We start from the raw sequence: 16,890 nt of genomic DNA on the forward strand, positions 1-16,890 counted from the left end.
ATGTGAATCTTGAAACTTGGGATTTTCCATTTGATGTAGTAGATCTGTATAGTGTGATTCTGATGTGTTACTAGTGTACTGTGGTTGTGTTCCTCTTATTTTACAGTCGTATTGCCGTTATATTGCTATTATAGTGCTTCTATATTGCAATCATATTGTGGTATATTGCTATTGTATTGTATGTTTATTGTGGTTATATTATTGTGTTAATGAAATGTTGTTTTGTCATGGTCAGAAATGGAGACAATTGTTATTCTCTTGTGCTACAATGGAAAATGGGTCACCTCGAAGAAGATGTGCAAATACGAAGGGGGTGACTCAAAAGGCTTAATAGTTCCACGGACCATCAAATTTGCTGAACTGTTGGACCGTGTGCATCAGATTGGTAATACAAACATCAGGGAAGACAAGATTTGCTTAAAATTCTCAGTTTCGGTGGCCTCGAATGAGTGGAAGCACATAAAGATTGAGGACGATGATGATGTCAATTTTTTTATGAAGTACAATTCCGAGGTAACACCTTCAAAACTAGCTCCCTTACTCGTGAGTATAGAAGATAAAGCACTGACAAATGATGTAGTTCATAGTATGCATATCACGACAGATAGTAGTCGGATGGGTCATTCTTCAGTTGCCATTGTTGAAAGCAATGAAGTAACTTGGAATAATACAAATGTCACTGATTTGGGAGGTGAAGTAGAGACAGATTTTATGGATATGATTGATTTTAGCGAGGTGGAGGAGATGCATGGTGGTGATAATGGTACCGAAAGAAATGAAGTGTCAGTGTACTCTGCCCCTCCTAATTTGGGGTGCTTGAACACAGCTGGCCAGTTGCCAAAAAAGCGTTTAGGAGGAGAATCTGAACCCACTCGTCAACATTATTGGAGGCAAATGGGTGAAAAAAATCGGTATAATGCAGTCGGTGTAAAAGATGAAGAAGCATATTTGGACAACGGGTTTTCACGAAGCGATTGGAAACCGAAAATTACAGTTGGGCAAATTTTCTCTAGTAAGAAAGCATTGTTGACGGAGTTACTGTTGACGGCATTAAGAGGCCACTTTGAATTTAAGGTGCAATTCTCTTGCACTAAGAGGTTGCTTGTGGTTTGTTCTCAACGTCCATGCCCATGGCGGGTCCGAGCATCGAGAATTGGAGAATACAGCTTCATGATTGTGAGGTGTACAACTGTCCATGAATGTGATTTGAGTTTTGTAAGTGACAAGCATCGTCAAGCAACCACAGCACTTGTAGCCAGTTCACTTAAAAGGAAGTTGAAGGATTGTCGGACAATATACACACCAAGTGACATTATGAGAGATGTGAAACACAACTTTGGTTGCACCATCCATTATTCAAAAGCTTGGAAAGCAAGGGAGTTAGCTCTATTGTCCATTAGAGGATCAGCAGAGGAGGCATATTATATCCTTCCAGCTTATTGCTATGAATTGGAGCGTATGAATCCCGGCACAAAAACAGACATCCGAACTGATGAGAACAATCACTTTGTGTATTTATTTATGGCGTTTGGCGCATGTATTAGAGGGTTCCGTTCTTCCATGCGCCCAGTTATAGCCGTGGATGCCACTCATTTAAAATCCAAGTACAAGGGTGTTATGTTTGTAGCAAATGCATTCGATGGTAATCTAAATATATATCCTCTTGCTTTTGGGATCGGGGATTTGGAGACGGATGCATCATGGCATTGGTTTTTCACTAAACTTCATGAAGCCATTGGTGAGTGTCCCAATCTTGTTATTATTTCTGATCGCAATGTTAGCATAGAGAATGTGTGGAACAAAAATTTTCCAACTGCACAACATGGCATATGCTTTTATCATATGAAGGGGAACATGAAACGCACTTTCAAGTTGAAAAAGCGTGATCACATACTTATGCACTTTGAGAAGGCTGCGAAATCTTATTCCATTGCTGAATTTGATTGTCATTTTCGTAAGATCAAGCGAAAGGAACATGTTGCTCAATATCTTGAAGAGGCAGGGTTACATAAGTGGTCTAGAGCTCACATGGATGGACGCCGCTACAATGTAATGACAACAAATATTGAGGAGTCAATCAACTCAGTCCTTAGGTTTGCAAGAATGCTGCCAGTGGTTCATTTGATAGGGGAAATTGTTAAGCTCCTTGTGAAATGGTTCACCGAACGTCGTGAGTTGGCTTTGAATTGCACAACAACATTGTGCCCCAATTTTGGAGAGAGGAAGTTGAGGAACAGGTTGGAGGATGCTGCAAGGATGAATGTGGTTAAAGTTAATAATGCACAGTATAATGTTTTGGACGGTGATATGGACGGCCTCGGAGATTTGACGAACAACAGTTGTAGTTGTAGAAAGTTTCAGCTTGAGCAGCTACCTTGCAAGCATGTAGTTGCAGTTTGCCGCTTCTTGAAAGTAAGTGTATACGCAAAGGCTTCTCGGTATTACACTCAGAAAACATGGATGGATGCTTATTCGGATAGTATCTACCCGGTACAACCTCACGGAATGTGGGATACTCCTAAAGATGTTCGAAGTCGAGTTGTGCTGCCTCCCATGGCAAGGGTCATGCCAGGCAGACGAAAGAAGTTAAGAATTCCCTCGCAAGGAGAGGGCAGCATTAGAAGAAAGTGCTCAAGGTGCTGTTCCGCAGGCCACAATAAAAGCACCTGTAAAAACAATATTCCATTGCGCAATGTATCTTAGACAATAAGATTTGTGTTGCTTTGGTAGGTCATGTGAACTCCAATGTTGATAATTATGGTATTCAGGCTATTATGCCTATTATCTCTCGGCCTCATCATGAACTCATAAACAAGATGGAGTCTAATATATTCCTTGACTTTTATTTGTGGTGGGTTTCGTGTTATGTTGAATGGGAATTCTTTTAAATTTGCATTATTTGGGTTGCATTGCTACAGCATGCTGTATTGCTCACAGATTGCCATTATATTGACCTTTTATTGTACTGGTATTGCTTCCTGATTGCAATTATAATTTGAGTGCGAAATTAAAGGGACTGGAATGTAATTCCAAATGGATCCAAAACAGTAAAGTTCTTAGAATTCCTATATTACACAGTTACTGTGATACTCCGACTATACCTTCTTTTTTTTTTTATTACAAATTCGGCCGATGTGTAGGCCAGATGTGGGGCAAATACAAGGTGAAATGTCCTATGTGTTTGACTACATATACTTGTTGAAGGAGCATTACGAATGTCAACCTCAATAGATTGCTCATGTCTTGCCAAGAACACTCTTGAATTTATGCAATGTGCCCAAGCCAGTCCCAAAGCTGGACTCACCCGTCTGCCTGATGTGTCCAGGGACTCCAAGTTTCCCAACCTCACCCCATTCACTCCATGATGTGCCCAATAAAATCCACCACTTGGTTGGTGACAACCACCGCCAACCCATACTTATTTGCTAAACCCTTCAATGTCCCAGATATGTTGAAGAACATTTCAGCCCGCCGTTTCAAATCTGCCGGTGTTGTCTGATACTGTGATCGGAACAATGCAGCAATGGAATCAATGACAATGAGTTTCACAGGTAGGCGGATGTGATCAATGGCAATAAATGCTTCTATGTCTCCAAGGACATGGATGAGTTCTTGAGCATCATGAACACCATGAACATATATGTCTTCCAATGGCTCCAACCTTATTAAGTTGGGGTATGATGCATGATAAAGGTTGCCTAGTTGTTGCAATCGACGAAATGGGAAGCTGAATTCTGTGAATATGTAGACGGAGGAGCCCCCTAGTCCGCCATGTGACGGTGGGAGCTGAGCTCGTACCGTAAGTTGGAGACAAAGCTGAGTCTTCCCCGAACCACTCTCCCCTACTAATTCTATTATGGAGTTGCAGGGTATCCCACCCCCCAAGCAATGATCTAGTATTGGGCATCCAATGGATAATTTAGGGGTTGAAAGAGGAAGGAGCATGAGGTTTTGGGGTGTCATGTTTGTGTCATTTAGGGGGGGATGTGATGGTGCTACAAGGCATGCATTATATATATATAGAGTTCATTTTGAAGGTCTGTACTGTAGGCCATCTGTCTTTTAAGGAATGTTTAATTCATCCTTTTTCCAGGTTGTAATTACTTTGTTGTTTATTTATTAGTATATTTTTGGACCATATAATTTAAACCATATTCTGATGCAGTACGTCCTCTAATAGGATCATATTGTAATTGTATCGCTACTCTATTGCACTGATATTGACATAATATTGCCATTATCCGCATGTTTATTGTATATTTATTGCCGCTTCATCGCCACAGAACTGGAGACCGATAAACTGTATACGCAGAAATAGAAAACGAGGCTTCATCATTCCATAAAATCCTATTTCCAAACTTACATAATACAACAACAGGCCACCCCATCGTTACATAATACAAAAGTACGCCACCTCATAGTTCCATTTCCCTGCAAAAGGAGGCTTCATCATTCCATACATTCCTATTTCCAAACTTACATAATACAACAACAGGCCACCCTATCGTTACATAATACAAAAATACGCCTCCTCATAGTTCCATTTCCCTACTGTTGACAAATTCGAAGTTGCATACTCTTCAAGTGCGGTGACCGCGACCCGTGAAATTCATGACCCCGGCCACAGTGATCTTGGCCCAGTTTCCTGCCGGATCCACAATTATTGCAAATTTACCAAATAGTTCGAATCCCCTTTCCACTTGTTCTTGCTTCAACTTGGCCATTGCTTCTGATTCCTTGAATACCATAATTGCAGTGGCAGGGGCAATTTCAATTTTTTCTTTCATTCTCTTTATATGTAGGAGATGCATGCGCGCATGATAACGACAGCGAATTGTGCGGTTTTTTATGACACCCCATCTAGCTTGGCCCTCCACAATTTTAGAAACTATGTCTGCATGAAGATTTTTCCAAAACATGGTATTGCGTTGACATTGCTGTATGCCATGGACCAAGTCTGCAGGGAGTGAATTCGGTGACTTGGCTTCTGTTTCAGTCTCCCCTCCTTCAGTAATTGAAATCGTTGTGTTTGGTGTGAGGTTATGGTCCATGGACTTTGATTTTTATTGTTGGCTCGTGTACAACTTAATTGGAAGAACAGGGGACTAAATGCGATGTGAGTTAAATATGTGGGGAAGGTAGTGGCTGTAAGCAGCAGTTAATGTGATGGAAGTTTTCATTTCAAACAGCTGGGTTGATTAATATAGGCAGGTTTTAATGACCAAACCAGTAAGTCAGAGAGTTATTGGGGGAAGGGATTAGGGGGAGTAATTGGCGGGAGTGTTAGGCGGGAGTGTATTGGGCGGGATAGTATGGGCGGGAGTTATTACCCAGGTTGACTTTATGCCTTTTTGTAATATATGGAAAAGTTGGACGTTCCCAACTTGGTCATTTTCCCATTATGTCATTGAAATAAGGGAGATGCCTATTTGCCAAATTCACCAACTCATTCGAATTGACCAATAATGGTTATTGTCTTATTTCTCATTTCAGCAATCTCAATTCGTTTCCATTTTGCCATTTTTCATATTTTCCTATTTTCCATGTGTCATCCAATTTTCCAATTTTTCAATTTTTCATTATTTTTTCCTATTCCCTATTTTCCTATTGTGCAATTTCCCAAGTTTCCTTTTGTTCTATTTCCAGTTTTCCAATTTTTCAATGTTCCCATTTCCCCCCCATTATGTACTTATAAAAAGTTGCCTACTTTGCCTAATTCAGACAGTAATTAAAATTGTCCAATATGGTAATTGTCTTATTTCCCATTTCCACAATTTCAATTCGTTTCCAGTTTTCTGATTTTCCATGTGTCCCTGTTTCGTATTTCCAATTTTCAAAATTTAAGTTTTTGTCCAATTATCCAATGTTTTTATTTCCAAATCGACTATTTTCTAAGTTTCCTTTTTTTCCTATTTCAAATTTTTCATTTTGGTAACTGTCCTTTTGTTCAATTTCCCCTTTTGCTATTTTCCAAGTTGCCTTATTTCCTATTTTCCAATTTTCCAATTTTCCAATTTTCAATTTTCAATTTTCAATTTCCCAATTTGCTTATTTGCCTACTTTCCAAGTGTCCTTTTTTCTGATTTTTCGAATTTTCGAATGTTCAAATTTTCATGTTTTCAGAGTTTCCTTTATTTCCTATTTCCTATTTTCCAAGTTTCCTTTTGGCCAATTTCGAAATTTCCAATTTTCCAAGTTGCTTTCTTTTCCAATTTACAATTCCCAAATTTCCTATTTTCCAGGTGTCCTTTTTTCCTTTTTCCAATTTTCCAATTTTCCAACTATCATTTGATCCTATTGCCTACTTTCCTGTTTCCAATTTTTCCTTATTTCCTTTTTCCAATTTTCCAATTTTCCAACTTTCCAACTTTCCATTTTGTCGTATTTCCGTGTTTCCAATTTTTCTTTTCTTCAATTTCCAATTTTCCAAGTTCCCTTATTTCCCATATCCAAGTTTTAAGTTGTCACTTTTCCAAATTTCCAAATTTCGTGTTTTGCTATTTTCCTATTTTCCAATTTTGTGTTCTGAAATTCGCAATAAATGCTTACTTACATACTCCTATTTTTGGTTCCAATCCACAATTTCCTATTTCCCATTAAGGTTTCCTTTTTTGTCCTTTGGAAGCCAATTGTATTGTTCTTAATGTCATGTTTTACTGCTGTAACTTACAGCCAAGGAGTTAATGGTGTAGTTTTGAATCCCATCAATTTAATGCACCAACACAAAACCCAATTTACCTCATATCAGTTTGTACATATAACTGAACCTTCCTATATAGAACTGCAACAGAGGCACCTTCTTCACGGGAAAGGTAATTACTCTTACTGAAAGGCAAATATTCTCCACTCAACCTAACCATATAGTCGTTTACAACTGGAGACTACATGTACCTCTATTTGTTTTGTTGCAGGCAACAGCTGTGAATTGTCCCCAGTACTACTTCAACATGTCCGATGTACACCCTCCTAACGAGCATGTCAGTTACCCGGGGGACCAGCCCTGGCATGTGCCATTCCCATCTCCACCTCGGACTCCCAATCATGATCCCACTTCATCTGGAAGTGAGGCTGAGAGTCATGATCCGCTTGACAAAATCTCTGCCGTCAAGCACCACCTCCAATATATGTCAAAGGCAAGGGATTGGTGGGAGAGTAAGTGCGATATTCATGGCCAAGTTATGGGAAACTTGGCCAACAAGTTGAACAAAGCATACGCTGGAGAGGTGAAGCAAACTCTAAAAGCAAAAAGTCGAAGCAAAGAGTTAGAGTCCTTGAAGTTGAAATTGGAAGAGAGAAAGAAAAATGCCGTCGAAACATTCACACAATCTGAAGAATATAACCATGAAATGGTTGAATGTTTCAACAACGGCTTCAAAATGTTCCGAGATTATGCTTCGGTCATCTCACCAGACAACAATTGGAGTGAAATTGATGTAGCTGGTGTCTGGCAGGTACTGAATATGGGTTCTGATGGAATGGCTCATCATAGCCTCGTGCATGCAGCGAGAAGAAAGGACAAAGACATGGATATTTTGATGGACCTGTAGTAACGGTGAATGCGGCTTCAGTTCATCTCACCGGAGTACATGGATCTTTTGTTGCCTTCATTTTCCCTTCGCGAGATAGATAGTATTGTTCATTTTGGGAGGCGATTTCTTTCGCATGTGTGAACTGTTGTCTGTAATGTGTATGTATTGTATGTACATTGACTTAATATTGCATTTGTATTGTGTTTGTATTCCCTTACTACTGTAATGTGTATGTATTGTCAGTATATTGCCCTAATATGGCCTTTATATTGTTCTTATATTGCTCTAATATTGCCTTCGTATTGTATATTTATTGTGTTCATATTGCCTTCCTATTGCCTTCGTATTGCCTTCGAATTGTGGGAATATTGCCCTACTTTGGAATATGATGAGGACTAGAAAATAAATCCACAGGCTCAGAATCACCACTTTTGCCGCCTTCAAGAGGCGTCCCATGCTTGTATGCAACCCTCACAGCTTCATCCTCGTTCAGCCTCGCTTGTGAAGTCCCAGACTTTATGTCATCTTTGCTATTTGCCAATTTCAGTTGCATCACCTGGCCGTGTCTAGGGGTTTTTATCTGCTTTCGTTTCATTTTTTAGGTCTGCTTTGAATCAATACGTGGCATATTGGCTGAATATGGGAGTGACAAGATCAATTCTTACTCTCCCTAAGTGGATAAAATAGATGCTCAATATGAATCATTTCCTCCACAAGTTTGTGTACAGTGCCGTACGTTGTGTGTTTTAGGTGCCACACTGGCTTATTAAAATTGATGCTTGGCCATGAAAAACTTTTTGTTTTCTTACTTTTAGAAAAGTACATATTTGTGTCAATAACTAAGTTTGGACTTGTAACAATCATTCAGAAGAATGGTAGAAATAAGCTCCACTGTGCCAATCCACGAAGTTGAACAAAGAAATTGTGTTCGATACACAGATGACATGTGAAACTAACATTAGCATTCTCCAATAAGAAGAGGGACAAAACACACACTACCAAGTTAAGGTGACATTACAAACCTAAAAAATATCCTCATCAAACTTATAATGCTCCTTTTTTTCTTCTTTAAAGCAAAACTTCATTCAAACTGAGATAACCACGTGCTCTCCATAAGCACTCCGGAATTATTTGCTCATTATCTGCATCGCCTTCTGTCTCAACTTGAGGCTTGGAAGGAGGTTTGGCACCAGGAGGCTGCTTCTTCTTCATCCCACACACAATGTCATCGATTCTGAGAAGTAGGCAAGCAGCTTCTATGGCCGTTTTAAAACTCTGGCCCTTCACGTTGTAGGCATCCCATATCTGACATCATAATTGCTATAAATTAACAGCCTTACCAACAAAAGAAATTTCAGATTCAAGACTCCATGGATGCTCAAATATGAGCAATGGCGTTCACTTTAGTAATAACCACGACAACAGCACTTCCCCTCACATGAGTGCTGTCGAAATATATTGGGAGAAGCTCTAAACTAGAACTACTACTGAAGCAAATCGACAATATCAACCAGAATATTGACGCTTATGCCATATCAATAAAGGGACATATAATGGATACATTTGAGAACAATACTACATTAAAAGTCCTATTTCAGAGCTTTCAGCAAATATAAATCACCCAACAAATTTGAATATTGAGATAGTGAAGGAAATAAAAGAGAGCAACAATAGTAAGCCAAAAAGATATCCACCTACCTTTTTCTCTTTCACATCAGTTATCACACCAGTGTTACCATCAATGCCAATCCATGCATTTTCACCATTTGCATGCTATGGAAAAAAAATTGTGGTTAGGATATAAATGATGCATCATATTCTGACCAAAATAATAATGATGCATCAGAACGTATATAGAAATGACAAATCATAACAAAACTGAACAAAGCCATACAAAAAAGATTCAAACCTTTCCCTGCAGCGCCGTCATTGTTCTAATCACATTCACCCCGCAATTCTGAGCCAAAGTACGTGGTATAGCCTCAAAAGCTATAGCAGCAGCTTCATACGGCCACTGTTTTACCATCAAAACACGTGTAGCCATAAAACTCCATTAAAATGCATGTAAAGTGAAACCACAAGTAATTCTTAATCTGAAGTATGTCAAGGAGCATGTGAAGTGAAGTGACAGCCAGTTTATTCATAGAATTTAGATTTCTACTTCCACAAGGAGTTATTCTTGGACGAGTTTTACACAAGAAATACCAAACTTTTGGATGAGGAAAGGAGCTTTTACCTTTTCTATACCTTCTACAGATGAACTCTTTTGCTTCAATGTAGCAGATACAGTTAACTCTGTAGCACCACCACCAGGAACAAGTTTCGGATTGTTGAGGATGTTTCTTGCTACAGACATGGCATCCTATGACCAGATATAAGGGAGTAAATAACAAATTTCAGCATAATATATTTATTCTACGTAATGGGGACAAAGAAGTAAAACCATTATACCTGCAAATTCCTTTCCACTTCATTTAAAAGATCCTTACTAGGACCTCTCAAGAGTGCAGTACATGCTTTAGGCTCTTTGCAATCAACAAAGAATGCAAAAAACTCATCACCAATTTTCTTAACCTCAAATATCCCAGCGCCTGTACCAACATCAGACTGTTGCAATTCATCTGGTCTGTTAACAATTACAGCCCCACACTTGGTTGACACCTACCTGCAAAAACAATTGGGTTAAGTGCAGATGAAGCCATTTATGAAGGGTAGTTCCAGAATTAAGACTATGTTCATTTGTAACTGCCACCAAATCAGTTCATTGTTCATAGTGCCAAATATCATAGTGCCAAATCAATTCATAGTACCAAATCAATTTTTGTATGTATGTTGGCATAGACAGCCAAAAAGAAACTTACAGCAATAGCCTCTGTCACGCTCTCCAGAAGTTTATGCAATTTTGAAACAGCAGCATTCATACTACGCAACCCTCACATGAATTTGTTCTGACAATTTTAGACCCTAACCATTTGTGAAGACCAAATATTAGATTTCCTTAAAGAAGACAACAACTCACAGAACCAATGGATGAAATAATATGCACATATGTTCTGCGAGTTCCACTAGTTTACCAAATTTACCAAATGCATGACAAAATTAAAAACTCATACAAAACTAACACCAAATACAAATGCTCTGCGAGTTCGACTAGCAAAGCAGAGTACAAATCATGAAAATGGTACCTGAAGTTCACCCATCAATTCAGAGAATTTACCATTCTTACGCCGGATGGTGCTAGTACACCCTGTACAAACAGAACAATCACTCAGATCGAATACAGCAAAATACACAAGGAAACTAATCCAGTATGGAAGATGAAAGAGGAGTGATTGGTACCTACTCCAGCTAAGATCAGCAAACACAGTATCAGGTTCCAAATTCATATAACAACATAATGCTAAGCAGAAAAAGTACAATTGCTGCCAAAATGATTTAAAACGAACCCCAAGCCAAAACTAAATGGAGAAATGTTAACAAAGTTGTATGCTTCAGTAAGTCCAATAACAGATTCCGAAAACCACAGAGCCAAAATGTGAACAATGGCTACTAAAGCATCCACAAAGAGCAATTAGCCATGTAAGGCAATTAGCCAAAATATTTAACCTTCAAAATCGAAACTGTGTGTGTGCCATGTAAGGCAATTAGCCACTGCTTCTACACTGTACAATATTACACATGACAATACTAACTAAACCAACTAGCTGTAGCAAAAACGCAGGATGACCATCTAAAGTACCCCTAGCAAAGCATCTACGTCTGCATCTTCATATAAAGGAGTTCCTGACATAAGTAATGAGCAAAGTGAATTCCCAAGTCATAAGTCCAGAGTGAGGTGAATTCACAGACATGAAGACATTTACCTCATAAATATGCCTCCCCCCTTAAACCCTCAATTGCAAGCTTCAGTCGGTAATATTTGATCTTCAAAGGATCAACTTTATCTACCGAAATCCCAGCACTGAGATGCCCGATGAATTTGACGGTCAAGATTCCGCAAGACGCACTGTGAGGCCAATAAGTTGGGAAATTAGAAGTGCAGTTATGTAAAATTTGGATAAACTGCACTAAATTCACAAAGCTTACCCATCTCGTTGTTGTGGCACATCTGCAATGCTGCACACTGAGAATGGCGTATACATCGACATCGTCCGCCCCTTTTGCTTCACCTCTTCAACCTCAGAATCATCATAAAAGTGCATATCGTACAGCACTCGTGCCAGCGTATCGCTAATAGGGTGCAGAAGCGTAACCAGCTTTGAACGTTTGGTAAAATCAACATAGGAGTCATACACAGTTGCAGTATGTCTGACAAAATCAACTTCGATTGCAACCCAGTGAGACCCTTTCAGATTATATGGAAAATAGACCTTCCGGACTTTTGTCCAAGCTTGGGCATACCCGTGTTGCCACGTACCACGCACAAAGTGATGTAAATTCTTCAGCTTGCTGGGTGGAAGGTCAACGGTGTTTGAAGCAGCTGCCTTCTTCGATCCACGTTTCCTGCCAGTCGGTTTGAACGGCTCTAGAAATTGCTGCACAAATTTAAATGAAGGCATATTAGAAAATCACAACCGACAACAAATGAAGCAGTGAATGTAACATGGTTACATGTTTACCTGCAAGCAACAATCTGCCGTTGTCCAGTCAGTTCCAAAAACCAACGGATGAGAGAGTTGCCTTTTTCGGATAAGAAAGGTTGCCATGTCCAGGTGCTAAAAGTTGACACATATAATATTAGCACAATTTCATACAACTCTACACTTAAAAAAGGTGAGAAAACAATTGAATTATCGTAATAAAGTACAGCTTTGTGTATCGTTACCCTTGAGCTCATCCATTTCGTTTCATCGACAAGTCTGTAGAAAAAATCTGCGCCCACTGAAAATGATTCCAGCTGCACCTCCGCACTACAAAACGCAAACTTGCAACGGTTACTTGTGTAGTCATGTCATAAATATGACTTTGTTGATGAAAAAAATACACATGTATATTAAAGCAAACTCTACATTCTCGCATTAGTCTATGACTACATAGTAGAATAGGATGAAGATTGGAATTCAAAGGTGAAGAATCGTAACCCGATATTGCTTTTCCAGGCACTGCAAAACTGTATTACTGCCTTCACATCTTCAATGGGCAAGGATTTTGATGGATCAAAACATTGCGGGGTTGCAGTCGCAGCCGACACAGTCATCGTCCTTTTCTTCCTCAAAGGATCTGTAAATGGGCTCAACAATGTCTGTGCCGGGCGCTTCTGTCTGCACCCTTTACCTTCCACTTCTTTTTTTTCAACACTTGAACTACCTTCTTCATCACCAGCCATAGTAACTGTAGGTAGACTTGGAGGATCCATCAAACCTCCCGATGGCATCTCTTAGTGATTTTCCAATCTTCTAACAGCTTCATGACTCTTTGGCAGATTTCGTCACACCCGGCCACATCTTCCGGGGTAGGCAGCTTCTCGGATTGTGCCGGGTCAGCTACTTCATGCACTTCTAAATGAGGAACTGAAGCGGCCATTTTTTCCTCTTCAACTACCATGGCTGCGGAAGGTTCGGCTCCATCACCGGGGACTTGTGTTTCCATTACTGCCGGTTCTGTAGGCGGACTTACATAGGCATGTAATGGCGACAAGTCATTGTTGCCTCCTTCATTCATATGAGGACTACCGAGGTCCTCATGTCCTTCCATAGCTTCATTCACCCCACCATTTTGTTTCTTCAGCTGCTCTATCTCCAACTTAAAATAATGCTCCATTGAAGCCAGGGTGTTGCGGAAATCCTCCACACACTTTGTATTTTTTTCAAACTCTTTTTCAGCTTTCATTGACTCCTTCCGTACCTTCTCTTCCAACTGATGCACTCTGTCGCGAAGTGCTTGATTTGATAGGGCAACTTTGGCCAATTCATCCTTTGTCCTTTCAAAGTCACGCTTCAAAGTGCGTAACTCTCTGGACGCGACTGTACCCGCACTAAGTTATAATGCATGTGTTACTATGCAGGCCACAAAATATTGCAACAATACAGCAGTTATTTTCCTATTGTATTATGACGTATATCTTCGAAAAAATGTAATGCTTGCCTTAGAAGACGTCGGAAGGCTTGGAGTTTCGTCAATGTCCTTATCTTTTTCTTCTACAGAGGGAGAAGTGCCGGTTTTTTGTTCAGCGTCATCGCCCAACAAGTCAACAAGTTCTTCAGTGTCGTCAGCACTGTCACCCCAAGTCCAATACGGCTGCTGCTTGTCCATCACAGATGGCCGGAGAAGCTGCACATCAACCTGCAATTTACACATACAATATACATATGAGTAAAGTAATTATATTATATTTTCATATCCCGAATATTATCATTAAAAACTGAACTAACCTCACGGTTCTCGAATACTTGGCTCATTAGCTCATAAAAACGCGGCTAACTATTGCTCCTCCAATGTAGTAAACGAGGGATGTGCGCATTTTCTTCGTGCACCACCAAATGTAGTGCAGCCAACGCTGGAAACACCTCATACCCCCAAATCTGGTTTCAGGAATAAAAGGTCAGTCATTGTAAACAAATGCAATTTAACTTCAACATCAATGGACATTTGCTCACATGAAGTGCATACGGAAAACCTTTGAGGTGGTACTCTCTTGGTCTACCGGTTGCCGTTGTTGTTGGTTTCTTTTCAGATTTTTTTGTTTTGGCAGTTTTTGTGGGCACTTTCACTCGCTGGGAATCTGCACAAAGTGCCCTCAGCAGTGACGCATTTGTCTTCGCATAAGACACAGCACCCCATGGATACTTCCCAAAGTCTTCAAGGTCTTCCGCCAACTTCAAATATCGCATGTCAATGTGGACATGTTTTTTGCTGCCCAACAGCACAAACACAGCAAAGTATACGAATCCAAGCTTGAATACATCGTCCACATCATCGCATTCGAGGAAGGCCTTTTCTAATTCCAACAAGTTCACAGTTTTATCGTTGGCAAAGTACTTCCGTTTCAATGAGCAGTTCTCATTCGTGGGAATCGGAATAAAGGGAAGGTTTCCAAACCTTAGCCCTGTCACGATGCAAAATTGTTGCGCCGTGAATTGGATGACCTTATTGCCAACAATGAATTTGATCCCGTTCAGTTGGGAAACTGTCTTGGGATCAGCTTTCCTGAGCAGCAAGCCGTGGACAATTGGAGAAGTCCACTTGAGGTCCTGAATCCCTAGGAGATGACCAAAACAACTCTGTTCAAACATTTGCAGCTGCTGTTCAGTGAATTTCTCCTTTATCGTAGTGATTGCGGTCTTCGTATGGGATAACGATAATGCTTTCCCTTGGAACTTTTGTTCCTCCGCAATCATCAACTTCATTTGACCAACCATATTTCCCTGCATGCCAATATTATAAACAGAATTTCAGTCAGTTGCAATCTACACAATAACAAGCAATAAACAATCACCACTTATGAACAGCCTATTATAGGATATGAAGTGAAAAAAAATCAAAAAATACATATCATAAACAAAACCCCAGCTATTTACAATTGACCTCCTAATTTAATGGCTCAAAGCCAAGTTTCAACACACCCAGTACTCTACCACTCCTGCATAATATAATATCTAAACACACATCTCAACACACCATATAATCACACCATCTAATCATGAGACAGCTTCAGCTAGAATGGGAATGTGCGGTAGCACAAGCCTAATTGAGAACAATTCAAGAATAACGATAGAAATCTATCTGACTAGAAAGAGTTTTAAAAAACAACAAGACATCGGGAAACAATTTATTCACTTCAAGGTATAATGTAATGGAACATCCTATGAATTAGTGGCAACCACAATACTGACTTTACTTTGGCCCTCCTTTCAAATGTAAGAAAATGAAAGAAATTGGCACCATCCCTTCAGTTTTTTCTTAACAAAAAATCAAAGATAAATTCATAAATAAACCATCAAAACGGTATAAAATGTTTGTAAGACATGTACAATTACAAAATTATAAGTTCTCCTCAGAAACAGACTTCTCTAAGTATCCATACACAAACAACAAAAGCAAAAGCTTAAACAATTAGCTTATAGCAAAATCAATGTCCCCATTTCTCTAAACCACAGCTGCTGGTGGTAGGTTCCCATCTTCACTCATTTCCCGCTTTCTTTTAAGCAAACAATGATCAAGCACAAAACAGCAAACTTTTAAACAACTCATATTACACCACATATGGTTCTAAACAAAACTCATCCATATCCAATATGCAAGCCCTAAACTTAGTAAACAAAGTTATACAAAAATATGTCTAATTAACAAGCATTATTCTCAAACAAAAAGTATGATATGGTTGGGAGTTTACAAGTTCAAAATGATATACACAGGTTAATTGTCTTACACTTTAGATATCATCTTCAACAAACAAAATAGATACCAATTAGAGTTGTAAGAGGGTTAAATGCAATGGTCATAAAGACTCATACTAAGCCACCAAATACCAATCAATAACTGCTACAAAAACCATAATAAAGCCATACTAAAACTAAAAATACAACTGCACTAAAATGCCAACACAACATCACTACATTAGCAATACACTAGAAAAAAAACACAATACGACAGCAATAGCAACAGCAACACAACAGCAAGCATCAGTCCACAAAGAACAAACCCATTCACTGTTTCAAACATGGAATCATCATACTAAGATCATTTCAGACAAACCCCTAAAACAATTTCGATGAAACCCCTAAACCAATTTCAGAGAAACCCCTAAACCTTCAACCAATTTCAGAAACCCCTAAACCTTCAACCAATTTCGAACAAACCCCTAAACTAATTTCAGCGAAACCCCTAAACCTTCAACCAATTTCGAACAAACCCCTCAGCCAATTTCAGAGAAATGCATAAACCCTCAACCAACTTCAGAGAAACCCTTAAACTGTAAGAAAATGCCGATGAACAGTACCTGTCGCTGGGAGAGGAAGAGAGAAGAGACAGTCGGAGCTGAGTGAGGAGAGACTGAGAGCTGAAGGACCACAGATTCAGAGCAAAGCCACCGGAGAGAGAAGAGAAACAGAGGGCAGCGAAGAGACAGAGCCGAGAGAGAACTTCAGCAAAACAGAGACAATAAAATTTCAGCAAAAGTGATATGTGTGCAATAAGGGGACAATAAAATTCTATTTATAGGTGATAGTTCCAAATTTTTTTAAAAAGGGTGGTATTTTCAGTTACAATTAAAAAAATGGTGGCATTTAGGGCTATTTCCCTTTAAAATTCCATGCACTATTGGAAATAATTTCTTTGAAAGAGCTTTATGTGATTTGGGTTCTAGCATTTACTTACTACCTTTATCTGTTGCTAAAAAGATTGATATTGGTGAAATTAAACC

The 16,890-nt window shown here is 39.3% G+C and overlaps 3 protein-coding genes, 1 long non-coding RNA gene and 1 pseudogene across 4 annotated transcripts; 1 reads left to right on the forward strand and 4 right to left on the reverse strand.

The window, feature by feature from the left end:
- The first annotated feature begins 294 nt into the window (after nt 1-294).
- LOC117629560 lies at nt 295-2,703 on the forward strand. The gene is made up of 2 exons (XM_034362083.1): nt 295-691; nt 827-2,703. The coding sequence occupies exons 1-2, from the start codon at nt 295-297 to the stop codon at nt 2,701-2,703; spliced, it is 2,274 nt and encodes a 757-aa protein (XP_034217974.1).
- A 367-nt stretch (nt 2,704-3,070) lies between these two features.
- Nucleotides 3,071-3,963, reverse strand: LOC117629563 (annotated as a pseudogene).
- A 4,634-nt stretch (nt 3,964-8,597) lies between these two features.
- On the reverse strand, nt 8,598-10,493 carry LOC117629567 (T-complex protein 1 subunit gamma-like). The gene is made up of 6 exons (XM_034362089.1): nt 10,391-10,493; nt 9,981-10,194; nt 9,766-9,891; nt 9,439-9,543; nt 9,228-9,302; nt 8,598-8,834 (listed from the first exon to the last, which is right to left on the reverse strand). Exons 3-6 carry the CDS (start codon nt 9,883-9,885, stop codon nt 8,598-8,600), a joined length of 537 nt encoding a protein of 178 aa, XP_034217980.1. The 5' UTR covers nt 9,886-9,891; nt 9,981-10,194; nt 10,391-10,493.
- A 509-nt stretch (nt 10,494-11,002) lies between these two features.
- Nucleotides 11,003-11,530, reverse strand: LOC117632776. The gene is made up of 2 exons (XR_004586517.1): nt 11,393-11,530; nt 11,003-11,312 (listed from the first exon to the last, which is right to left on the reverse strand). It is a non-coding gene; the product is annotated as an uncharacterized LOC117632776 (long non-coding RNA).
- Nucleotides 11,531-14,074: 2,544 nt separating this feature from the next.
- Nucleotides 14,075-14,761, reverse strand: LOC117629575. Its single transcript, XM_034362100.1, has one exon. It carries the CDS (start codon nt 14,759-14,761, stop codon nt 14,075-14,077), a length of 687 nt encoding a protein of 228 aa, XP_034217991.1.
- Between the last annotated feature and the right edge of the window lie 2,129 nt (nt 14,762-16,890).

This window comes from Prunus dulcis, chromosome 6, assembly GCF_902201215.1.
Source record: "Prunus dulcis chromosome 6, ALMONDv2, whole genome shotgun sequence".
NCBI classification, from domain to species: domain Eukaryota; kingdom Viridiplantae; phylum Streptophyta; class Magnoliopsida; order Rosales; family Rosaceae; genus Prunus; species Prunus dulcis.

Excerpts from the sequence above, each read along its gene's own strand:
- LOC117629560 (XM_034362083.1), top strand. The coding sequence starts at position 295 with ATGTGCAAATACGAAGGGGGTGACTCAAAAGGCTTAATAGTTCCACGG. Across the intron at positions 692-826 it reads AAATGTCACTGATTTGGGAG|CTGGCCAGTTGCCAAAAAAG; the intron begins GTGAAGTAGAGA and ends GCTTGAACACAG.
- LOC117629567 (XM_034362089.1), bottom strand. The coding sequence starts at position 9,885 with ATGTCTGTAGCAAGAAACATCCTCAACAATCCGAAACTTGTTCCTGGT. Across the intron at positions 9,544-9,765 it reads CTGTAGAAGGTATAGAAAAG|TGGCCGTATGAAGCTGCTGC; the intron begins GTAAAAGCTCCT and ends ATGGTAAAACAG. Across the intron at positions 9,303-9,438 it reads TGACGGCGCTGCAGGGAAAG|CATGCAAATGGTGAAAATGC; the intron begins GTTTGAATCTTT and ends TTTTTTCCATAG.
- LOC117629575 (XM_034362100.1), bottom strand. The coding sequence starts at position 14,761 with ATGTTTGAACAGAGTTGTTTTGGTCATCTCCTAGGGATTCAGGACCTC.